The sequence below is a fragment of the Megalobrama amblycephala genome, linkage group LG7 (assembly GCF_018812025.1).
Source record: "Megalobrama amblycephala isolate DHTTF-2021 linkage group LG7, ASM1881202v1, whole genome shotgun sequence".
Lineage (NCBI taxonomy): Eukaryota > Metazoa > Chordata > Actinopteri > Cypriniformes > Xenocyprididae > Megalobrama > Megalobrama amblycephala.
Window position 1 is genome coordinate 35,092,809 of NC_063050.1, and position 26,807 is coordinate 35,119,615.

Genomic DNA, 26,807 nt, shown 5'->3' on the forward strand with positions numbered 1-26,807 from the left:
TTTACAAAAATGTGAGGGGTGTACTTACTTCTGTGAGATACTGTATATGGACAAAAACCACTAAGAAATCTCTCAAAATATCTTTTGTGTTATATAATAAATATAATATTTTTTTTTGTGTTCCACAGAAGAAAGTCAGTTATACAGACATGAGGATGAGTAAATGATGACAGAATATTTAGCCGTTAAGTATATCTTGAGTAGGGGTGAGCGGGGCACAACCTAACGCTGGGCTAGTTGTAACATACATGCTTTAAAAGTTTCCACACATACAAGCATGACAACTTGTCATGAATTTACTAGTTGCCATATCAAAACTATATAAAGTAAGATTTGCACAAATTCAAAAATCTTTGGAAGATATCACTGAACATTTATTTAACCGTAGCAAAGGTAAATTTCTTGCTGAAATTAAATTTTTATCCAAATTTTTAGTGTTTATATAAAATGATACAAATCTGCTAAGCATTTTATTTATTTATTATTTATTTATTTGATAGATCAAATAACATTTTAAGCTGTCATATGGTCATGTTACAATCATGCCCCACCTATCACTTCTTTCGGGGTAAATAAAGAAAAAATATACACTGTATTAATGAAACAAAGCCACATAATTGTACTAGACATGTGAAATGAATGTGGAAAAAAGAAATACTCTGAACCCCAAGTGGATTTACACAAACTGAGAAAGTCATCAAAGTACATTTTAAAGACATTTCACCCACTTGTGATAGAAAAACAGCTCCATTAGTTAATTGCACATTTTTCTGTAATTAATTAATCACATATTAATATAACATTTTTATATTGTAATTTCAATTGAATCCCAATCTATGTAGAAACATCATAAAGACAGTTTATTTTAAATATGCGTTTAACGGCACCTTTTAACTAAATGCTATAAAAGAAAGCCATTATCACTGATACTAATATTGCTACTGTCTGTATTACATAGACACCCCCCCCCCCCCCCCCTCAATTTTAGCCATTAATTAAAGCCATTCAACATTACATTATAATTAAAAAGCTATATATTTTTTTACCATTTAATAGGCTTTGAAAAATATAACAACTTTTAAGTAAATGTAGTAAGGAAAAGTACTCTGGTGTTCGTATAGCCAGAATGTCTCATAATGTCACATGTTGTTGAAAACAATTTTAGTAAAAAGTGTTTACAAAAATGAAATCCTCCTTTTGAAATCTCCTTTTTAAGGACTTTTCAGTGACTCACAATTTGTCTTTTTCTTTTTTTACCCCCAGATGCACCAGGATCCGGCTGATTACAGGCCATTTGGAGGAGGATTGCTCTTTATCTGCTGTGTCTGTCACTTCTGGTGCAGAATCAGTTTTTTTTATTTTATTTTAACAGAGCTGTATGGAGCCCACAGGGAGCAGTAGAATGTTGTGGAAAACAATATAAAACTGTTTTGGAGAATACAAGATAAAATACAAAGCTAACAGCAAACAGCGCTATTTGTTCCTTTGTCCATCGCTTTCAAAGGTGAAATCATGACCTCATCATGATCATAACCCTAACTGATAAGAAATGCCATTTTGGTAACACTTTAGAATAGGGAACACATATAAAGTATTAACTACGACTTTTCCCTCAATAAACTCCTAATTTACTGCTTATTAGTAGTTATTAAGATAGTTGTTAAGTTTTAGGTATTGGGTAGGATCAAGAATGTTGAATAAGGTCATGCAGAAAAAGACATTAATATTTGCTTAATAAGTACTAATAAATAGCAAATATTCTATTAATATGCTAATAAGGAACTAGTTAAAAGACCCTAAAATAAAGTGTTACTGCCATTTTTAGTTCAGTTCCTCCTGGGGGCTCTGAAGAACTTTGTCAAGAAATTGTTGATAATGTAAATTTACATCTGAATAATAAAACCGTTTTTAAATCAATAGTGGAAACAGTGAAAATATTGTAGATGCACCAGTTTTATATTTAAGTTGAGAATATTTCATTCAACTTTTTATTAAAATTTGATTACTATTAATCAGTACAGCATTTGAAAAGTTAAATGTATTTCATTTAAAATGTGTACTGTATCTCTTCAAAAACTGAATTATTAAATTTTCAGTTTTATACAGTGTTTGTTCAGACTTTTTATTTTGTCTTCCAAAATAAAACTCTTCATTTACAATCTTGACCATTCTTTAACACTGTATTGATATAACTGTTTTAAACCAGTGCTTCTCAAACCTGTCCTGGGGACCCCTACTCCCTAATCAGACACTATTGAGCTGATGAGTTGAATCAGGTGTGTTAAATCAGGGAGACATACAAAATGTGCAGTGGTTGGGGGTCCCCAGGACAGGTTTGAGAAACACTGCTTTATACTGTTTAAAAAAAAAAAAAAAAAAAAGTTAAAAATGGTCAAATGGCAGCTGGCAGTTTTTTTCAGTATGTACAGTATATATATTCTCACTCTTGCACTCTTCATTCAGAGTAACCCTCTTCCAGACTTACTGTATTTACTGTAGAGAACATGAATTCACTTATTTACCAACTGCCCTATGAGGAAATTCTATCCAAAATTTGAAATAATTTACCCTAATTTCTAAAATACATCAATGTCTGTCACAAAAAGAATCGACCAATCGGTGATGTGCTCACAAACACCCACCCACACTCATGCACACATGCATGCGCACACACGCACACACACGCGCACACACACACAGCAGAACTGAATTCTAAATTGTTCTTAGAATTCTAAAATGTTTATTTTTCGATTTTCTTTGTTTTTCATCTGTTTTAGATACACTATAAACATTAGAAATGTTTTGGCAGTACATTGCGACAATTGTCATGCCAATAAAGCACATTTGAATTAAATTAAGAACTTGTCTGAGATCAATCTCGCGTCACTCTGTGATACTGTATAGCAGCAGAACAGATAGAATTGAATTGAGAATAATTACAAACTTGATCATTTTGAAATATGGCCTAATTTAAATAAGGAAGTAAGAATTTTCCTAACAAACAATAAAGCATATATTTTTTCCCCTCTATTTTGTTTAACTGCTGGGCATTATTTTTATCAAGCTAAAAAAAAAAAATAAAATTATATTATATTATATTATATTATATTATATTATATTATATTATATTATATTATATTATATTATATTATATTATATTATATTATATTATATTATATTATATTATATTATATTATATTATATTATATTATATTATATTATATATGGCTTAAATTAAATTCCCATTTTTGTATAGCACTTTTCACAATACATATTGTTTAAAAGCAGCTTGTTTGTGCATGTTTCTACATTACAATTTAGAGTAATCAGTTATCAGATGTGTCATGTCATGTCTGAAATGTACCGTTAATACAAATCAATGAGCTCATTACAGCAGTTATTAAGTTGTGATCATAATGATAATATATAGAAAATTTGCAGTTGTGTTGATTCAGAGTTGGCATCATCTGAAGTCCTGGCAGGGGTTGGCGTCATCTCTTCACAGATGTTGGGTCATCTGAAGTATTCGTAAAGGCTGGATTCAATCTGGAGCTAGCGTAATCTCTAGTTACCTTGGGATGGGCATCTCGAGGTAGAAACAGACAAGAAAATGGATAATAATTAGCGTAGCTGTGGTTCATAACATTTCAAGCAATACAGTTGTGTTCAGAATTATTGGCAAATATGGCCTTGGTAAATATGATCAAAGATGACTGTAAAAATAAATCTGCATTGTTTATCCTTTTGTTCTTTAATTCATAAAATTAGCAAAAATCTAACCTTTCATTGAAGGAAAAGAATTGAAAGTGGTGGGAAAATCACATTATGAAATAAATGTTTTTCTCCAAAACATGTTGGCCACAATTATTGGCACCCCTAGAATTTTTTATGTGTAAAATATCTTTGAAGTATATTCCCATTCATATTTACTTTTACTTTTTTTTTTTTTTTTTTTTTTTTTTAACACACCAGGGTGATCATGAACATGAAATGGCACTGCATAGATCTTAAAAGACACTTGGTTATTTTCCATAAGATGTATCGCTCTTACATTTTATATGAATAAATCCAGATAATAAGAATGGCCCTGAATCTTAAAAAAACATTAGGTCATACTCAATAAAAGTGTTATTTTAATGGGAAATGTCCACAAAACTGCTAGCTCTGAGACTGAAGAAAAATGAGGCTTTACGAGCTCAACTACTTCTGTGACAGCAGGGATTTGTTGTTTTTGCTCTTTCCCTAGAGCCTCTGATTCAATAATTTCCCTGTTATCTTTTTTACAGGTCTAAACATCATGTTTCATGTCTGCACAGTGTAATACCTAATATATAATACATATCTAAGAACTCAAGTTTCGCTCACTCCAAGAAGCAGTCAAGTATATACTACTTTATTGGAATAAGAAATGTGTTAGGCGTAGAACTTTACAAAGACTAATTAACAAAGGTAGGCTGGTAGAAGTTTTGTGCTGAATTTGTGGGCATTTCAGTTGCATTCATAATGATTATGTTGACTCTGAGGTGAAAATAGAAGCCATTATTGTGCTTCTACATAGCTTACAGTATTTTTCATATCTATTTCAAAGAAAGTCTGAATAAAATTCAATAGTATTGTAAAATTATCTTCAGATCTAGATCAGAGTTTAAATATTCGCTCTGACTTCTTTAATAATCCAGGTTTATGTTCATTTCAAGATCTCAAAGTGTCTTATAACCTCACTTTCTGTATTTTAAGGAGAGTAAAATTGTTCTCGTAGCCTTGTACAAAGCTAAGCTAATAGAGACTGGATATGTTCAAATACACGTCCAAAAACCAGACATATCACATGTGTTATAACTGGCAACACTTAATGTTCACCTAGGAACATTCTAAGTTTTTTTTTTTTTTTACTTTGAATCAGTTATATAACAGAGATCTTGTATAAGCCACCCTAGTCTTTGTTTGCTGAATAAGGATCATGGTTTAAATCTTACATTACTCTAGTGCAGGATACTTCTGGCATGAATCTACGGTAATTAGTCAGCAAACAAAATTCATAGAACCCAAAGGACATTGATATAGTAGACTGTTCAAAAGTGAAGTTCAACAAAGCCAAGGTGAAAACAGTTCAGGCATGATCAGTTTTTATTTATAACTTTTCAAACCTAATAGTTTTTGAATATATTCCAATTAAGGTCCATAATCTGGTTAACTTTTTATTATACGACTTATATGATATGTTTACATGCTTGATGGAGTGTACAGCTATTGGTGTATTTCTGTATATAAACATGATAATCAGCATTTATCAAATAAACCTTTGAATAAAAACAAAGACTGCATTTTAGTACGTCATCAATGTTAATTTTCAAAGGCATTCATCATTCATTCACCAGACTAAGATTAATGATGAATTAGGAATTTTAGGCTAGTAATCACTTTAAATATGAGAATGATATGGTGCTGTCACCTGTTTGTATCTTGATTTAATTCCTTTTTAATGAAATGCCATGGGTCATCAGAGATTAAACACACTCGCTATGCTTTCAATTGAATCCATCCATCCGTCCGCCCATCCATCAATTGCCAGATCTTAATGTGAAAGCTATTAACAATTTCACCCAAATGAAAGATCTTTTATTTTAAAGTGAACTGCTAAATCAATCTGTTTTATTTTGTTTGTAATTCGTGATGTGTTAATTGGCTGTAGTTAAAGTGAAGCATTCTACTGAATTGTAGAAAATTGCTTTTAAGGTGTTTTGATAGCACCATAGTTGTATAATATTAAATATATTTTACTTATTAGTTTTGTTTTACTTTTATGTAATATCTATGTGAGCTATATGCACAGCTATAGGCCTGTAATTGTTCATCTATGTCTGTATTTCTCCTTTTTTTCAGCACCTTACACCATGAGCATTTTTATACCATGTCAAGTTAAAAGTAGTTCAGTGTCAATAAAAGCACCTCAAAAACTGACTCAAGTCCCATAGTTTATGTTCCGTATTTATGTTACTTCCTTTTGCTGAATTTGTTCCATGGTTTCCACTGGCCTTCATCTTCATCTTTCCTCTGACTACTTGTCATATACTGGTAATAATATAACACATATTCCAAGTTGCTCTACAATTTAGCTCTGCACTTTGACTTTAGATGCTCACTCTCATTTCTCTCATTCTGTAAAGTTTACTTTAGAGCAGAGGTGTGCAAACTCGGCCCTGGAGAGCCACTTTCCTGCAGAGTTTAGCTCCAACTTGCCTCAACACACCTGCCTGGAAGTTTGTAGTATGCCTAGTAAGACCTTGAATAGGTTTAGGTGTGTTTAATTGGGTTTTTAGCTGAACTCTGCAACACCTCCAGGAGCAGGATTGGACATCCCTGCTTTAGAGAATGATGGGAATGAAGGGACTCTGATAACGTACTATTCCTTAAGTACTTTTATTGCTATAATATGTGTAATATTTCATTGGTATTGGAGAAATTCCTTATTGGAGCCTTTGTACTAAATTGACTTTGTTATTCTAAAACATGTTCAATCACCATGATCCTTGGTGGCCATTTTGTTCCAGTCCCATGGATTTATTTGGTATCTTTGCCTTCAAATCTTCTTAACACTTTGACAGCTCAATCTTGAGAGAGAAAGTGTTCTGAATTAAGTATGTAGCTGTGAGTAAAGCCTGTGGCACTGCCAAGTCTTTAATTTGACTTGGTGTATTTGTAGAAGGCTGGCATCAGAAAGAAAATGCTCTGAATTGAAGTACTGCGTTGGTAATGGTTTAATTTCCACATGACAAGGTACAGCAGAACTTAAATAATTGATATAATTAAATTATTGAGATATAAATATATTATAATTAAATATTGTTTATTTTTAGTATTGAATTGGATAATTAGATTAGTAAGAATTGGCTTTTTTGCTGAGGAGCTATTGTTAGTTTATTACTGCATTAATCGCATTTAATACGCCACACACATAATAATGTTTCACAACATATTTATGGTAGGTACCAAAAGTAATTTTGGTTAGAACCAACACCTTGTTAGTCTATCGTGCTGTTAGAACTCAATTTCTTTTTTACCTTGAAATATAATGTCTTATTGCAAAGATGGAGACTTGAGTCTGAGACTTGGGGTGTGTCTCAATCAGCTCCCTAGTTCAGTAGTCAGGGCACTGATATGGCAGTCGGTCATTTTAAGGGCTGTCTTAATCGCAAAATCCTTCTAGTGCACTGAAACGTTTTCTCCCTAAAAAGTCCCACAATGCACCATGAAAACAAGGGAGCATCAGTTCTCACTATGTTCCCTTAACAGAAGTTTTGAAGCGCAAAACATGAATCATGTGAACCAACTCACCAAACATAAAACACGCAATAGTTTTTTTTTTTTTTTTTTTTTGAAAAAACAAACCGTTATTTAATTGTATTTCAGAATAAACATACATTGCTAGACAGGTACTGAGCATAATTTAGTTATAATGACTAAAATGTTATATGGTATATGTAATAATCAAGCTATTTTTCATAATGTACTTTAACATTTAAAAATGTCAGAAAATATGGTATTAAATATGAAAAGGGATAATTTGCTATAAATTAAATTATTTTATGTATGTATACATAAAATGAATTGTCCTTTTACCTTTAATTGACTTGGACTTGGACTTGGACACTTGACAGAAGACTTGACTTAAACATGTCTGTATTTTGAAATGTTCAAATTCAAATACTATTCAATTAACTATTAGGCTAAGTGCTGCATGTTACAAAGCATAATTTTGGGCTACCTATCATGGGCTCTACACGCTAGTGTGCATAATTTGCATTATGGCCATTTCACTACTCCTGAACAGCATGTTTACATTTATGCATTTTGGAAATAAGGGACATATCCAAAATATGTGTTGTTAATGGTTCTCCAGAGTCCAGAGGTAGGGTTGGGAACAACTAACGCAAGAAACAATTTTCATTACTGGAGACTGGTGTCTTATGAATAAATAAATTCTACTGGATATGCTACACTTACCTTTATGAATGAAAGTTTCTGATTTCTTTCTAATTTCTATTTAAAAATGCATCATGTTGCATCACTGTACAAGTCAAATATGCTAAGGCTATGGTCCAAACAGAGTTTTAAGTACAGTATATGTCATAGGGGTTTTCAAGCTAGGAGGTCTATGAAAAATTTGAAGGAAAAGGAACAGGTATTTATGAAATGTATATTTTAGGACAGAATTCAGAATAAAAAAAAATTGTCTTGTTTTATTTTGCAGAGAGTTAGTGAGAAGGTTGGAGGTGCAGAAGGAACTAAATTAGATGAAGACTTTATGGAAATGGAAAAGGTAAGTTTCCTTCATCAAGAGTTATTCTCTTTCAAGAAGCATAGCAGTGAGCATTTGGTTGTTTATGAGACGTTTCTAATTTTGGAAGGTTTAATTAGGTCATCGTAAAATTATAAATTAGCACCCTCTATTTAAGTGGGAGTATTTTGAGTGTGTTTATAAATGTGTATTTTGAAGTATCTCTTTTAAAGATAGTTTGGATGGATGGATGGATGGATGGATGGATGGGCAGCTACTGGGGGCTGTCTGTAGGCAACAATGGTTTGATCAGAACACAGCAAATGACATAAATTATAGTTAGTGCAGTGATGTATTTTCCCTGCTAGAGCACTTAATTACCAATTGGAAGGTATGCAGAGTGGACGAAAGAATAACTTGACATAGACCGCTTAAGATTGTCATAGAGTTGGTAGAATTTTATTTAAGCAGTCTAGATGATGTGTAATGTCAAACACTGCTTTTGAAATATGTGGAATGTTTAATTCTTTCATGTCTAAAAAATGTTTCTGTTGTGTTTTGTTCTTGTATATTCTCATCTTTACTGTACTATAGAAAGTTGACACCACCACAAGGGCAGTGATGGACATTATGACCAAGACAACGGAGTACCTGCAACCCAATCCAGGTAAATGTTGATAATAATGTTGTTTTTAATTGTATATCCCTAGTTTAGAAAATATAAATGTCATTAATATACGTCTGTTTTGTGCTTGTTTATGTAGCAACTCGTGCCAAGATGAGTATGATGAGCTCCATGTCTAAAATCCGTGGAGGAGATAAAGGTCCCGGCTACACACAGACTGAAGTCATCCTGGGAGAGTCCATGCAAAAGTTTGGCAGGGAACTCGGGGAGGAATCCTGCTTTGGTAATGCTTGCTTTGTTATAAACATACACAATTGTTGGAGCCATTAGCTTTGTGGGCAGCTATCCAGCACATAGCGTGTTATAAACACACACTGTGTAAACTGCATTATTCCAAAATAATGAGTTCTATTTGCATTTATCAACAAGCTCTTTTGACTACATGGTTACATAGTTTGCAAACTAGATTAAACTATAAAATATGCGTCATTCTTCTGTTGGCATGTAAAAAAGCAAAATCCATGACTGCCTGGATTCATCGATCATAAAGAAAAAACGCATGGTAGTATTTAGATGTTTAAGCCATTGCACCACAGATCAACATGATGCAATGATGTCTGTCAGTAAGGGCATTTTCAGACCGGTTTGCTTTGTTCCAAAACTTAAATTGTTACAATGTTGCATTTTATTCTTACTTCAGTTCACTTTCACATGGCAACATTTCAAACTATATCATACTGTGTTTATGCAAGACTCATGTGAGTAAAACTTTCCTCTCATTGGTCAGAGTACATCTGTTTGATGCTCATAGCATCATCCATCAAGATGGATTGACAAGTTAGCTCTGCAGGCTTATCATGGCTTTATCTGTTGCTGTCGTTACACATGCACACACACACACACACACACACACACACACACACACACACACACACATTTTACAAAAGTAGTCATCATTCCCACTATAATTTCTAATTTACAACGGAAATCAAGGGAAGAAGTGCAATTAGACAACATTTTAAAATTAAGAGGCACTTATGGGCTTTGACAATGGTTACTGCACTGCTGCTTTTCATGTAACACATTTCCCATCATAGATATACAATAGATGCTAGAGCTTGGATTGTTTGTCGGTTAGGTCGGATTGCTTTCTCATCACAACTGAACTGCTTCAGAGTTTTTCAATAGGCCAAGACCTCTTAATTTAGACCAGGGGTGGGGAACATTGATCCTGGAGGGCCATTGTCAACCCTAATTAAAAACACCTGAAGCTAATTAAGGTCTTCAGGATTACTAAAGTTACAGGCAGGTGAATGTTTTTTTCAGAGTTGGAGCTAAACTCTGCAGGACAGTGGCCCTCCAGGATCAACGTTCCCCATCCCTGATTTAGACGATCTCGGGACAATTAATTTGGTGCACACCATGCTCCAAAACAAACGCTCCAAACAATCCAGGTGTGAAAACGCCCTAAAAATATGCCCCAAATCACATGGCAGAAGTAGTAGTGACTAGTATGCTATTCTGAATTTATATAGTTTAAATGCAACCCACAAAAACAGACGAGACTTTTATTTATTGTTCATGCTATCAAGTTTTCAAATGTCTTTATGAGTGCAACCTTTAGGCCATTTAATATGGTTGTCTGAAATAACTGTATAGCGGGGAGACTTGACATCCTGCCAGCAAGCAAAATCTAGCCCATGAAAAGATTATCAATGACCCGCAACCACAATCCAAAATGTTTTGACAATGTAGTTCTGCTTTTGTGGCTGCACTGCAAATGGACAATGCAGCATGATAAATCAGAACACTGCAATTATATTAATATGAAGCTGTCTATAATAAAAGAGACAGCATCTATAGCATGCATGGAGAAAGAGAAGCTTGAAGCAAAGCAACAAAACTAGATGCGTGCTTCCATTATAATAAAGTAATCTGCCTGCATTCCAAGCACGTGTAATGAGATCGATGTAGTTTCTTGTGCATACTGCTTGCTTGCACACAGTTAAATTACATTTAATTGGTAATCAGATTAAATCACAAAATGTTTTGCAATTCATATCTTGTTTTTATTAATCATGATGCAAAGCTTCAGGATATGCAAATACTGTAATCACCGATTGGTGCATAGTGACAGACTGTTTGCGGCATATTCAAATGTAAAATTGTGTTCCAGGAAAGATTTGTGATAATAGCAATCAAATGATAATATAAATAGCGTTTGACTATATGCTCTGGAAAATGAAAAGAGTTTTTAAAAAAAATGTTTTGTAAAAGCGAAAAATATGAGTCTAGATTAAGAAATAGTTGTAATTGTTTGTTAATGCAAATTTTATTGTTTTTAATTCTGTCATTACTATAACCAGATAATATATTTTGCAGTCAAGTGGCCCCTGGGCTGCATAATTTGAGTATCCAAGCTGAATAGAGTAGCAGGGCTTGTATTAGTGTAAGGACAAAAAACTACTTAATTCAGTACATTGATGTCTATATTAAGTCCTTGACAGTTTTTCCCCTTAAAATATACATATAGCATGTATTGTATTCTTGTGTTTTACAGGTGTGGCCCTGATTGACGTTGGAGAAGCCATGCGAGAGCTGGGTGAAGTTAAAGATGCTCTAGACATGGAAGTCAAGCAAAACTTTATTGATCCCTTGCAGAATATGTATGATAAAGACTTAAAAGAAATCCAGGTGAGATATACGAAATTATTGCATTGAAACCTTCCATAACCAGTACCTTTTGAGATTACAGGAAGTCATGCAGTCATCCTATAAGAAACAACATTTACCTCTCAAATTTTTTTTGTCTTATGACCTCTTAGGGGCAAATTTACAGTTGTGTTCTTTTTTATGTCATATTTCAGTGTAAAAACCTGCATCTTATTCACTAACCTCCTACAATCCAGTGTAACCCAGCACTTAAAGGATTAGTTCACTTTCAAATGAAAATTAATTTACTCACTCTCAAGCCATCCTAGGTGTATATGACTTTCTTCTTTCTGATGAACACAATCAGAGAAATATTAATAAATATCCTGATGCATCCAAGCTTTATAATGGCAGTGAGCGAGGATCAACAAGTATGAGCTGAAGAAAGTGCTTCCATTACATCCATCCATCCATCATAAACATATTCCACATGGCTATGGGGCGTTAGTAAAGGCCTTCTGAAGTGAAGTGATGTGTTTGTGTAAAAAAAATATCCATATTTAACAAGTTATGAGGTAAAATATCTAGCTTCTGCCAGACCGCCTTCCGTATTCAAGTTACGAAGAAAGTGTAAAACTCTCACAGTTCAAACCGCTTCCGTTACATCCTACGTCCTACTGACATGACGCCAGTTTACGGAAGCTAGATATTTTACTTCATATCTTGTTAAATATGGATTTTTTTTTTTTTTTTTTTTTTTTTTTTACACAAACGCTTCGCTTCAGAAGGCCTTTATTAACCACCCGGAGCCATGCGGAGTACGTTTATGATGGATGGATGCACTTTCTTGAGGTTCATACTCTTTGGTCCCGCTCACTGCCATTATAAAGCTCGGATGTGTCAGGATATTTATTAATATTTCTCCGAGTGTGTTCATCAGAAAGAAGAAAGTCATATACACCTAGGATGGCTTGAGGGTGAGTAAAGCTTGGGTTGATTTTCATTTGAAAGTGAACTAATCCTTTAAATTCTTTGAAATAATGCTGAACTGTATTTAAAACAAATCTTGGTCATAGCAATATGTTAATTGTGGCAGTTTAGTGAACAACAATATTTTAAGTGGAACTGAGGGGGGAATATTAACAATAAAATTGTAAGTATGACATCTCTTATCATCAGTCACTGATATTTGATGATTTTGGATAGGCTTCTGTTGAGAATACAAGTTTCAGATACAGCCTGTGTGATTTAAATGTACTTGTGAATAATACATTACAGTGAGAATATTTTGTAATTTGAAATAGCTTTGAAGTCCCAACTATTGATGGAGGCAATGCTTTGGAATCCCTCTAGGGGTCAGTAACTGAACAGTGAAAATTTCAGCTATCTTTTTCTGTGTTATGACAGCATCACCTGAAGAAGCTGGAAGGGCGACGGTTGGACTTTGACTATAAGAAGAAAAGGCAAGGAAAAGTCACAGAAGATGAGATCAAACAAGCCCTGGAGAAGTTTGATGACTCAAAGGAGATTGCAGAACAAAGCATGTTTAACCTTCTGGAGAGTGATGTAAGATCTGCGTCCTGCCCTGTGCTTGCCCTTGTTCACCATCCATTTCATGCCTCTGTAGACTTTGATTTTACTTTATCTGTCCCTATTGTGCCATGTAATATATCCAGTCTTTCCCACTTCATCTTTCCTTTTATTTTGAAGCAATAAGTCACAGGATTCACTTGTTTTCATTTATCAGTGCATCTTATACAATGGCTATATTTACATGGTTAATAGTCTGATTATTACCAATAATTAAGGTAAGAATTAAGATGTTAATATGACATGGGCAAACCTTTTCAATCCCGTTTACATGATACTTGTCATATTTAGATTATTTGCTAAGAGTTGTGATGTTTTTGCTTTAAAATAGGCAGCCTTCAAGCCCTCCCAGCGTACATGGACCTGTTCACCAGTTCTAGGGTACACGGTCTCCCTCATTTTGTAGAAGCCACACTTCTGGGGAGTTTATGCTTATAGCTTTACACAACATGGACATTGTGTTTTATTGATGTTCAGAATGGACACACTTCAGGCACATTTCTGAGCATCGATGTGCATGATGCTAAGAAGTGTGGCTTCTTCTGTTCCAGCATGTTTTTGAACCCATGCATGAGCGTATAGTCAGATTAAAACCGCAGGACTCCACATATTGTACTGTGATTTATGGTTACTCTAAATGTGAACGTAATCATAATCACAGTATTGTTTACATGAGCTCGCAGTACTTCACAGTACTGCATTATAAGGGTGCATGTAAATATAGCCATTGTTTGCTAGTCTTGACATTCCATCTACAATCTTTGAAGCATTTCATGTGTAATAGTTGTTGATGTTCTAACTTTGTTTCAACAGATTGAACAAGTGAGTCAGCTTTCTGCTTTGGTCCAAGCTCAGGTGAACTACCACAGACAGGCAGCAGAGATCCTTCAGCAGCTCTCCAGCAAGATAGAGGACAGGTTTGTGTTGTAGAACAAACCATAAAGTTTGTAAATATAGTCTAAGCATTTAAATGGAACCTCTCTTCCCACAAAAAACAAAAAAACAAAAAAAACTATGCAATTACAGGCATCTATTCTTAAAGGGTTAGTTCACCCAAAAATGAAAATTGTCACCATTTACTCACCCTCATGTCATTCCAAACCCGTAAGACTTTTGTTCATCTTCAAAATACAAAAGAAGATATTTTAATGAAATCTGACCGGTTTCGGTCCCTCCATTGACAGTCCAAGCAACTACCACTTTGACGCTTCAAAAAGTTCATAAAGAGATCATAAAACTAATCCATATGAATCGAACGGTTTAGTCCAAATTTTCTTAAGAGACATGACCGCTTTATATGATATGATTTAGGCTTTCTCATATAAACATTCATCATCACACACATCAGTTGTGGTAAACGGAAGCTCAAATATGCTTGCTTGACATGCGAGAACTAATGAGGTTCATTCTCGTGTGTTACACAGCACGTTTGAGCTTCCACAAAAACCAACAAGGTTTTTTTCGCTTGTTAAGCAAGAATGATTGAGCTTCTGTTTATGTTTGTTGAAACATGTTTATATGTGAATAAAAGCTTAAATTCAGTCTGTTCATCATATTAAGCGATCGAGTCTCCTCAGAATATCTGTACTAAACCACTCTATTCATATAGATTAGTTTTACGATTTCTTTATGAACTTTTTGAAGCGACAAATTGGTAGTTGTGTGGACTGTCAGTGGAAGGACAGAAATGTCTCTGATTTCATTTAAAATATCTTCATTTATGTTTCGAAGTGATTTTTATTTTATTTTTTTTTCATTTTTGGGTGAATTAACCCTTTAAAGTTAAAAGTATGTTAATGAAAATTAATTTCTCTATTCATGTGTCATTACTTCACAGAAAACCCATAATGAGTTGGAAATTGGTATTAAAGCTCTGTATTTTTATTAATTGTATTATAGACTGTGACAATTGCATACACATAATTTCTAAAACTATAGTTGCGTCCCAAATGACACACTATACACTGTGCACTTATACACTATGTACTTATGCACTATGTACTCATCCATGCAGTGTGTGAATTGAATATGGTTATTTTGTCATTAAACATCAGAGTCTGACAGCCCCTTCCCCTCAGCTACATAATTAAAGCTGCAACAGTTAAGTGCATGAAGTGTCCAACATTCCACACTTCGTTTTTTCCGTTAATTTAGTCCATCATCCGGGTATTTAAAGTGTACTTTTTCTTTTTGGAATTTTCAGTGTGTATGCACTACTCGTACTATTTATACTTATGTACTATTCTATGACGTTTCTAAGTACGCGATTTGGGACGCACCTTATGGCTCCTTTCCTGTAAACTCCTTTCCTGCAAAAATTGTGTATATACATTTTTTTTGCCTATTCTGTATACATTTACACATATTTAACTCAGAGTTGAGTTAAATATGACTCAAGAGTTGATGCCCAAATGAAATACCGGAGCTCTTAGTTTTGAATGATGATTCTAATGTAGAGAATCGTTTAGTGTTAGTGAAAAGAATTGCTTTACAATGTCAAACTGAAGTAGATAATCCGCTTGCAGTTTTGCAATCTCGGTCTGAAGGTTTAGGTACACGAGGCACACTCAGTGAAACAATTAACTCAAGAACCACTTTTAGTGTGCAAGCTATTTGTTTTAAAAAAAAAAAAAACGTATGTATTGTTTGTTTCAATTTCATTTTATTCATAAGCCTACATTCCATAACAATCTGTTTTTGAGTTTGTCAATCTGTCCGAGGTAGCCGAGGGATGCGTTTTTGTATCCCACCTGCACTTGGCTGTTGCGGCGCATCTCGCTGTGTTGCATCACATCAAAAATGTCACATTTTTAAGATGCTGTTTGAAGTTAAAAGTAGTTTGACATGTTTAGAGACCCCATTCAGTTCCTTTCTGTTGCACTCCATCTGTATTTGAACACAAAACATCCTGTGTGAGTAACTCCACCTGTTCACGATAAGTGTGGTTTGGTAAAGCACGTTAAAATGCCTGTAGTAACAACTGGGGATGGTTAGTTTGCAAAATACGCAAAAACATGTTTTGCGTTTAAGCTTGCTCAGAGGGAAAATTTATTGTGTAAAAATTAATTTTACATGCGTTTTGATGACCTGTTAAAGGGTTAGTTCACTCAAAAATGAAAATTCTGTCATTGATTACTCACCCTCATGTTGTTCCTCACCCTTAAGACAATTTAAGATATTTTTGATAAAATCTGATGGCTCAGTGAGGCCTGCATTGACAGCAAGATAATTAATACTGTCAAATTTCTAAAGATATATTTAAAACCGTTCATTTGACTACAGTGGATCAACCTTAATGTTATGAAGCGACGAGAATACTTTTTGTGCGCCAAAATAAAAACTTTATTCAACAATATCTAATGATGGATGATTTCAAAACACTGCTTCATGAAGCTTTGAAGCTTTACGAATCTTTTGTTTTGAATCAGTGGTTCGGAGCGTGTATCAAACTGCCAAAGTCAAATTCGTAAAGATTTGTAAAGCTTTGAAGCTTCATTAAGCAGTGCTTTGAAATCGCCCATCACTAGATATTGTTGAATAAAGTCATCATTTTGTTTTTTTGGCGCACAAAAAGTATTCTCGTCTCTTTATAACATTAAGGTTGAACCACTGTAGTGACATGAACTGTTTTAAATATAACTTTAGTAGCTTTCTGGGTGTTTGAAAGTGTAAATTAACTTGCATCAATGGAGGCCTCACTGAGCCATCAGATTTTGTCAAAAATATCTAAATCTGTGTTCTGAAGATGAACACGGGGTCCTACGGTGTGGAACGACATGAGGGTGAGTAATTAATGACATAATTTTTTATGTTTGGGTGAACTTACCCTTTAATTTTGTTGTAATTCATTTATTTTTAATTTTATCACATTATCTTTTATATAAAATTGTACTAAATTATAAGGCCTATTTTTTTTAATTATTATTATTATTATTTTATTTTGGCAGAATAAGAGAGGCTTCTTGTAAGCCAAGAAGAGAGTATGTCCCCAAACCTCGCAACTCCTTGGATTTGAGCGAGAACCACAATGGGAATATTGGTCACAGTGGCCCTTCTAGATCACCAGGTAAAACAATAAATAATTTAATCTATGAAATGAAGGGTTTCATTTTCTGTGCTGTAAAGAATCTTTTTTTTTTTTTTTTTTTTTTTTTAAACCTGTTTCAGCTCCAATGGACCAGCCTTGCTGTCGGGCACTTTATGATTTTGACCCTGAAAATGAGGGTGAGATAGGCTTCAAGGAAGGTGATATCATCACCTTAACCAGCAAGGTTGATGACAACTGGTATGAAGGAACGGTCAATGGGCAATCTGGTTTCTTCCCTGTCAACTATGTAGATATCCTGGTAGCTTTGCCCCACTAAGTCTTATGCATGTACCCTAATCATGACCCGACCAATCAAACCACTTCTTCTGCAAGAGGATATAATAACCAAAACAAACAGCACAAACAGCTCTGTTGTGGTATTTACGCATAAGAAATAAGCAATGAAAACATTTCGAGTGCCCTTTCATAAATATTATTCCTGACTTGGAATGCCACCACTTTGTTGTATTACTTATATTATATTTTATCTTTCTTGAGACCTCTGCATTGCCTGCTGCTATGCCTCCTGTATGTTCAGATGTTATGTTATGTTTTTTGGGGGTTTTTTGCAACAAGACATTTATCCACACCCTTTTAAAAAATAAAATATTTGCAATAAAATAAGATAACACAAATTATTTTGGTAGCATAAAGTATTAATGAAACATTATTTGAAGGATAATGGTTGAATTGTGAAGTATTAAACATTTAAGTCATTTCATTTCTTTGAAATTGCAATAACTGTAACACAAATATACTTTAACATCTTTCCTATTCATAGTGTGAAATGTTCCACTGTTTGTTTAATGTCCTAAAACAAATTTTAGCCTTTAAGTGGTGGTAGATTTGACTATTTAAATAGATTCATATTTAACAAAAAAACAACAACAACAACAACAACAACAAAAAAACACGAGACAAAGATCGTTACGAGAATACTTTATTTGTTGTGTTACAGTGTGTCCTTCATTTGTCTTGTAACAAGCTGTATGGTCCATAAATCCTGTGGGCCTTTTCAAGCTTTCCATAACACATTCCATGGATGTTAAACTGGTCACTAAAAGGCAACCCAAAAATTGTTTTATGAAGTAATGTGTGCGTGTGTGTGTATGTGTGCGTGTGTACATATATATATGACTATAAATATGCCTGAGTGTGTTATGTTTTCAGAACCCATGAAACTGTGCATATCAACGTTTGTTTCATATATTTTTATGTTAATGTTTTTAATGATGAAGTGTGTTATTTCTGCGCTTGTAATGGCAATGAATTGTAAAGAAATGACAGGTACTCTCCCATATGCCATTGATCAGAAAAACACACAGTCCCAGTCTGAATTTAAAAGTACCACAGAGAAATAGTGTTTGCACTCTTTGGGGGAATAGATCAATAGATGGTTGTTGCACCTCGTCATATTAAACTGGAATAAGAGAAATTATTTTAACATTGCAAAAATGACATGCATGATTTAAAGCAATGTCTGATTGTAAATGATGTGTAATTTGGCCTAAAGATTCCACAAACTGAAGAAATATGTATGTTCTTAAAATATTTAAGTGTTTAGTTAATGTATTATTTATTATTATTAAATCTAAGATCCCCTTTATATTTAAAAAAAAAAAAAAAAAAAAAAAAAAAAAACAGGCGTAGTTTGCATTGTCAGGAAATTCCAATATTTTTTCAATTGTGTTGTTATCCTCAATGAGGTATGTACAGTCATTTTTGTGTTATTTCCTATTTGTGTATAGTCATGTATCTATAGTACCATGTGTTACTTTTGGATCAGTGTTGAAGCATTTACCATTAGAAATGAAATAGACACTGGATATTTATTAAAGTGCTAGGGGAGTGTTTAGGCGTAAAGCACTACATATCAACTCCTCTTTAGCATGAATTTTCAGTGACTCATCTGAATGAATAGGCTTGTACTGAGCACGAAAAAAAACAGTGCAACTACAATAAATACAACAGTTTAAGGGTGCATGTGGAGTGTGTGTATTTTGTTTGATAACCAGTAGGTGATGCTGCCACAACACTTTTACAGGAAAGTATTTTCCCTCCTTTACCTCAGAATTTGTCAAACATCTGTCTAAATTAAAGGGTTAATTCACCCAAAAAGGAAAATTCTGTCATTTATTACTCACCCTCATGTCATTCCACACCCGTAAGACCTTCGTTCATCTTCGGAACACAAATTAAGATATTTTTTATGAATTTGGATGACTCGGTGAGGCCTCCATTGCCAGCAAGAAAATTAACACTTTCAGATGTCAAAAAAGGTACTAAAAACATATTTAAAACAGTTCATGTGACTACAGTGGTTCAACCTTAAAATTATAAAGCGACGAGAATACTTTTTTGCACCAAAAAAACAAAATAACGACTTTTCAACAATATCTAGTAATGGCCAATTTCAGAACACTGCTTCATGAAGCTTTACGAATCTTTTGTCAAAGTCACGTGATTTCAGTAAACGAGGCTTCGTTACATCACAAGTGTTTCGCAATTTCAATAGTTCACATGACTGGCAGTTTGATACACAATTCGAACCACTGATACAAAACAAAAGATTTGTAAAGCTTCAAAGCTTCATGAGAACACTGCTTGTGTTTTGAAATCAGCCATTACTAGATATTGTTGAAAAGTCCTTATTTTGTTTTGTTTTTTGGTGCACAAAAAGTATTCTCGTTACTTTGTAATATTAAGGTTGAACCACTGTAGTCACATGAACTGTTTTAAATATGTTTTTAGTACATTTTTGAACATCTGAAAGTGTTAATTATCTTGCTGGCAATAGAGGCCTCACTGAACCATCGGATTTCATCAAAAATATCTTAATTTGTGTTCTGAAGATGAACGAAGGTCATACGGGTGTGGAACGACATGAGGTTGAGTAATAAATTACAGAATTTTCAGTTTTAGGTGAACTAACTCTTTAACAACACCATATTCTGCTAGTTTCACTAATGTGTGTGTGTATGTATGCATGTATGTGTGTATATGTATATATATATATATATATATATATATATATATATATATATATATATATATATATATATATATATATATATATATATATATATATATATATATATATATATATATATATACACGGGTGCATCTCAATAAATTAGAATATCATGAAAAAGGTTTTTTTTCTGCATTTTAATTAAAAAAGATATTAAAACTGTAATTTAATTCAAAAAGAATTAAAACTTAAATGTAATCTAGATTTATTAGACATAAAGTAAAATATTTCCTGACTTTTTTGTTTTCATTTTGATGATTACAGCTTGCTGCTCATCAAAATCAAAAAATCAGTATCTCAAATTATTAGAATATTTAATTTCAAGTTCTATTAAATTACCATTCTCAGGGTATAAATACTAGGTTTAGGTCAGTAATCCCAACAGCAGTCATGGGGAAGTCTGTCTACAATGAGGGTAAGCCACAGAGGGTTATTGCTAAAAGAGGTGGCTGTTTGCAGGGTGCCAAAGCATATTAATGGAAAGTTGAAAGGGAAGGAAAAAGTGTGGTAGGAAAAGGTGTACAAGTGAATGGAATGACTGCAGGCTTGAGAAGATTGTCCGTTGAAGCCGATTTAAGAACTTAGGAGAGCTTCAAAAGGAGTGGACTGAAGCTGGAGTCAGTGCATCAAGAGCCACCGCACACAGACGTCTTCAGGAAATGGGCTATAACTGTCACATTCCACGTACCAAGCCAGTTCTGAACCAAAGACAACGTCAGAAGCGTCTTACCTGGGATAAGGAGAAGAAGAACTGGACTGTTGCTCAGTGGTCCAAAGTACTCTTTTCAGATGAAAGTAAATTTTGCATTTCATTTGGAAATCAAGGTCCCAGAGTCTGGAGGAAGAGTGGAGAGGCACAGAAACCATGTTGCTTGAAGTCTAGTGTGAAGTTTCCACAGTCAGTGATGATTTGGGCTGCCATGTCATCTGCTGGTGTTGGTCTACAGTGTTTTCTGAAGTCCACAGTCAATGCAGCCATCTACCAGGAAATTTTAGAGCACTTCTGACACAATCTGCATTGTAAAAAGTGCTATATAAATAAAGGTGACTTCATGCTTCCTTCTGCTGACAAGCTTTATGGAGATACTGATTTAATTTTCCAGCAGGATTTGGCACCTGCCCACACTGCCAAAGGTACCAAAAGCTGGTTCAGTGACCATGGTGATACTGTGCTTGATTGGCCAGCAAACTCGCCAGACCTCAATGTATTGTCAAGAGAAAGATGAGAGACACCAGACCCAACAATGCAGATGACCTGAAGGCTGCTATCAAAGCAACCTGGGCTTCCATTACACCTGAGCAGTGCTACAGGCTGATTGCTTCCATGCCACACCGCAATGATGCAGTAATTCATGCAAACGGAGGCCCAACCAAGTATTGAGTGCATAGAAATGAACATACTTTTCAGAAGCCTGACATTTCTGTTTAAAATATCCTTTTTTTATTGATTTTATGAAGTATTCTAATTTATTGAGATAGTGAATTGGTGGGTTTTTGTTAATTGTGAGCCAAAATCAGCACAATTAAAAGAACCAAAGATTTAAAGTACTTCAGTCTATGTGCACTGAATTTATTTAATTCACGAGTTCCACAATTTGAGTTGAATTACTGAAATGAACTTTTCCATGACATTCTAATTTATTGAGATGCACCTGTATGTATGTATGTATATATATATATATATATATATATATATATATATATATATATACCAGATATATATATATATAATTTAATTTGAATTAATGAATGAATTGAATTGAACTAAACTTTCCTTTATATTTTTGTGAGATTCAGAATTTTTTTTCAATATGCTTTTCTTTCTGTGCCAGCTGGAGCAGCTGGAGCTCAGAGGTCAAAATTACATATTTCAGTTTATTATTTGACACCATCTACATCAGATCTGTGTCTTTTTGGTAAAATGTACCATGTAGAAATTGGAACGTTTGCTGGAACAGTCTGTGTAAACAAAATAAACTAGGAATTTCTTACTGAGAGCTATTTACAAAAGAAATACTTTGTCCATCTGTACTAACTGATAACATTTTAGCATTTTTTTTCTGAAAAATTTAAATGTTTCCATTTTTGGCACCAATTTCCTGGGACCTTAAGATATTAATAGCACTGACCAAAAGCTTTCAACGGCTTCTCTCCTGCCGATACTCTCCACCTCCACGTGTCCCGCCCAGACACTGGCACGCCAGAGATGTGTCACTTCATCTTGCAACTGTACTTACAGTCAGTGAGGCATATCACATCCACCCAATATGCTCCACCCCACCCCTCCATGAACACAAACCAACCAGCAAGCTTCACACTTGCACGGCCACAGTGTAAACATTTATCCTGTTCCCAGACTCACTGCGTGTCGGCAAACACACCAAAGACTAACAGTGTTTGTTGCACATACTATGACAAAGTACATATTTATAAATTTACTTGTATTTCATGTCTGAAATTGTGTATAAGAGATAATGTACAATCAGTCATTTTGATGAAATAAACCCTATTAGGATGATCTTGGATCACCCTGAAAAGGAAAGACAGATTTTCGGTAACACTTTACACTAAGGTTTATTAGTTAACGACAGTTAACATGAAGTAATAATGAACTGCACTTCTACAGCATTTATTAATCTTTGTTAATGTTCATTTCAACATTTACTAATACATTATTAAAGTCTTGTTAACATTAGTTAATGCACTGTGAACTAACATGAACAACTGTATTTTTCATTAACTAACATTAACGAAGATTAGTAAATACAGTAACAAATGTATTGCTCATGGTTTGTTAATGTTAGTTATACATTAACTAATGTTTAACTATAATGAACCTTAAGTGTTACCAGATTTTCTAAGACAAGAGGTCTTTTATTCAATGTTGCCTGCATGGGACAGTGGTCATTAGTGTGAATTCTAAATACATAAATATGCCATGTATATTTATATTCCTGTATACAATATATCATATACATTATTTAAGTTATAAGAAATCCATGTTAATATGAATCAGTGTTTTCCAGTAGTTAAGACCACAGTTTCATAATGAACCAAAAATATTTAGGTAACACTTTACAATAAGATCCCATTAGTTAACATTAGATAATGTTAACTAATATTTAACTAACAATGAGCAATGTATTTTTTACAATTATGATTAATCGTTGTTAATGTTAGTTAAAATACAACAAAATACAACAATTCATTGTTAGATCATGTTAGCTCAGGTCCATCAAATATATTAACAGATACAACTTTTGTTTTCAATAATGTATTTAAATAAATGATGAAATTAAGTTTAATGAATGCTTTAGAAGTATTTTTCATTGTTAGTTCATGTTAACTTATGCAGTTAACTAATGTTAACAAATGGATCTATTGTGAAGTGTTGCCAATATCTTTATACTTATCTGGATGTTGAGTTTTGCACCATTGCTTTGGCAAAGCATCTGTCAAGTGAACTAAAGTTGAAATTGCGATATGACAGTGTGCTTATCAAATCGCAAAAGGCTGTAATCACAAAAATTGTAATCACAAAAGGTTTCACCTGATCTCAAAGTGTATATACAGTCAAACCAAAAATTATTCAGACATTTTTGATATATTTTTACTAGTGGGTGCAGGACACTATAGTTCATTTATGTAAGTAAGGATAGCAAAATAAAGTAAACTGTGACATATTATACCCAAAACTTCTTTATATGTTGGACTGTAAAATTGATACAAAAATTGGAACCAAAAATGATTCAGACACTTTGACCGGACCATGTTTTACTTAAGTGTTATCTGACATAATTAAGATTATTTTTTTCTGACACAGTTTAACTCTGAGATCTTGTCATATTTTATTACCATTTTTTGAAACTATAGTGAAAAAACTGTCTTAAATGAAATCAGTGTAGTGACTTAAAAATAGGTCATCACATTGTATTGCTAATCATTGCCTAAATGTCAGAAATATTTGATGCAAGCAGCATGAGTCATTCTTTGGACGATGCAGGGGACTGGCAGAGAAGAGTGTGTTTGCCTGTGTTCTTACATGTTCAACTTGCTGGTGTTCTCAAATACTTTCTCTTTTGAACAGCAGCCTGAGCTCTCATCGCCAAGCAAGAGTTTATAATTCCTTGTCTTTCAGCTCCCCTCAAAAGAGCTCGTGATTGGAGATGACAAATGAGGCGGTAAGACAGGTCAGACTGCAACAAGCTCAGGTGTGCTAACATGACTGTTAAAGTGTCAATGCACCAATGCGCCTATTCAATGATAGATTAGACTAAAGTTTGTTAGAAACAATCTCTCTAAATAAATCTTATAATATTGATGACTTCATCACTTTTTTATTTTATACATTATTTTATTTATTTAGCCTAATAATATTTTAAACAGCCTTGCTGTGACTGTCATACGGCGACAGGAGTATAATATGTAGGAAGCATGAGAGACGTATTTCTGTTGTAGTAAAACTGTTCTTTACGACAAAAAATACTCACAGAATAAATAATCTAAAAATGTTCATCAGAAAACCCCATTGAGAGCCAGGTAAGAGTTAAATTGGAAGAAAAAAGGGTGAGATAAGGGTGAAGGCCAGAAGTGGCAGTAGGAATGTGTGTGGGTGTAAGACGGAGAAACCTCGCTGGATATTGTCTCTGGTAAAGTGTACCTCTCTGCTCCAATGCTCTCAAAGAGGGCCTGGAGCCTATTTTATGACCAAATGTTCAATTCTGTGTCATGTCTCCAGTCAGTCAGGATTTATGCAGGAATTTAGATAAGGGGCCTGACAGCAAACAGTGGGCAGAATAATATTCCACCATAATAATGTATAAATATAATTTTTAAATTGCTGATTTGATGCACAAGTAAATTTTTTATTATTATTATTACAGTTAAAACAGTTCTGCTGGTTATATTTTTGTGCAAACCGTGATACTATTTTATAATTCTTTGAGAAATAGAAACATCAAAAGAACAGAATTTATTTTAAATATTTTATAACAATGTAAAAGTCTTTACTGTCACTTTTTAATGCATGCTGAATAAAAGTATTGATTTCTTTCAATCAAAAAAAAATCTTACTGACCAAAAAAATTCCAAAGAAAATGTATCCTTTATTGCTCTTTATTGCTTTAACGCTCTTGCAAATATTCTCCAGGCTTTGGGCGCTAAACCACTTTAACTTAATTTTACATTTAATAAACAACATAACACAGAATGTGATTGACAGAAATACAGTGGGGAGATGAGTGACAGGTGGACACATATTTGGGTGCAGCTTCAGAAAAAACAAAGCAGCCGTTCACCCTCAGTGTCAGCAAAAGAAGCAGGCACACACCATGCAAAACAGCTCAGTGAGGGCACCATTTGTTGTGCAAATATACTAGTATATGCAAATGAAGCCACACACACACACATATACTTTGACATGGCGTGGGGCAGCCACAAATAAGCATTAAAAAAAAAAAAAAAGATTGACCGATTTACTGCTTTATTTACAGGTAAAAACATGAACAATGTTACTTTTCACAACCAAACAAAAATTATAATGTGTTCAGTTTTCTATTATTTCTGTAAACCTAAGAGAAGGAATGGGAATGACATGGCTTGGTAATGCTAATGGGTATTTACCTTTATATGATGATTTTAAACCAAAATAATCAAAAAGGGAATAGAAGGGAATAGAAAATAGTTTGCCAAAAACTGGCAAATAACTCAATAAAACTGTGTTCCAAAAAAGTCCCATAGACAGATCATTCATGCAAGTCTAAACCCAGAATGCACCTGTTGTAGTGTAACCCAAGGCAATGGGAGTTGTTTATTGATAGAGATTAGTCTGATTGTCGAAGTGCTTCCCTATCCAGGGTGAGCCCGTCTCTCTACGACAATAACTCACCTTTTCACCCGACCATTGAACCAAAATCTGACCAATGTTGTGAATTGTAGTTGGGTCTGATCCACATAGAAAAAGCTTTTTTGTTCTTTTATTGTTTGCTGCTGTGAATATTTTCTAGAACTGGTTTCTGGAGAGCAAGGTTTTATTTTTAAATAACAGAAAAATTAATGCTAAGCATTCGAGAGTGGTTAATCAGCTTTTAAAGAACAGGAAATTAGTGTATCATGAAATCATAATCAGACTACTGCCAGTAATAATAGGGGAAATCCATCGCACAAAGCAAAGAAAATCAAGTGTGTGAGAGCTTGAATACTTGCACACAAGATGTGGCTTGCGTTGGCTCTTTGCTTTAAGAACAGGTAATCCAGTAGTGTCAGTGATTGAGGAGATACAAATCCTGCAGTAACAGACATGCAGGTGGCACTGGAAAAGAACTGCATACCAAGCAATTTTTTTCTCTTTGTCTTTGTCAGGCATCCCCAAATGCCAACCATCCTCTAGCTCTCTCTCTCTTTCAGATAGATAGATAGAAAGATAGATAGAAAGATAGATAGATAGATAGATAGATAGATAGATAGATAGATAGATAGATAGATAGATAGATAGATAGATAGATAGATAGATAGATAGATAGATAGATAGATAGATAGATAGATA

General features: G+C 33.9%; 1 protein-coding gene across 1 annotated transcript in view; it reads left to right on the forward strand.

The window, feature by feature from the left end:
• sh3gl2a (SH3 domain containing GRB2 like 2a, endophilin A1) overlaps nucleotides 1–19,213 on the forward strand; it is a 36,917-nt gene extending 17,704 nt beyond the window's left edge. Inside the window, exons 2-9 of the mRNA XM_048197186.1 lie at nucleotides 8,252–8,320; nucleotides 8,873–8,945; nucleotides 9,043–9,186; nucleotides 11,464–11,597; nucleotides 12,963–13,121; nucleotides 13,959–14,062; nucleotides 17,093–17,211; nucleotides 17,313–19,213. Of these exons, the coding sequence (XP_048053143.1) occupies nucleotides 8,252–8,320; nucleotides 8,873–8,945; nucleotides 9,043–9,186; nucleotides 11,464–11,597; nucleotides 12,963–13,121; nucleotides 13,959–14,062; nucleotides 17,093–17,211; nucleotides 17,313–17,509 (999 nt within the window). The 3' untranslated portion in view covers nucleotides 17,510–19,213. The remainder of the gene's footprint in view (nucleotides 1–8,251; nucleotides 8,321–8,872; nucleotides 8,946–9,042; nucleotides 9,187–11,463; nucleotides 11,598–12,962; nucleotides 13,122–13,958; nucleotides 14,063–17,092; nucleotides 17,212–17,312) is intronic.
• Nucleotides 19,214–26,807: the final 7,594 nt, after the last annotated feature.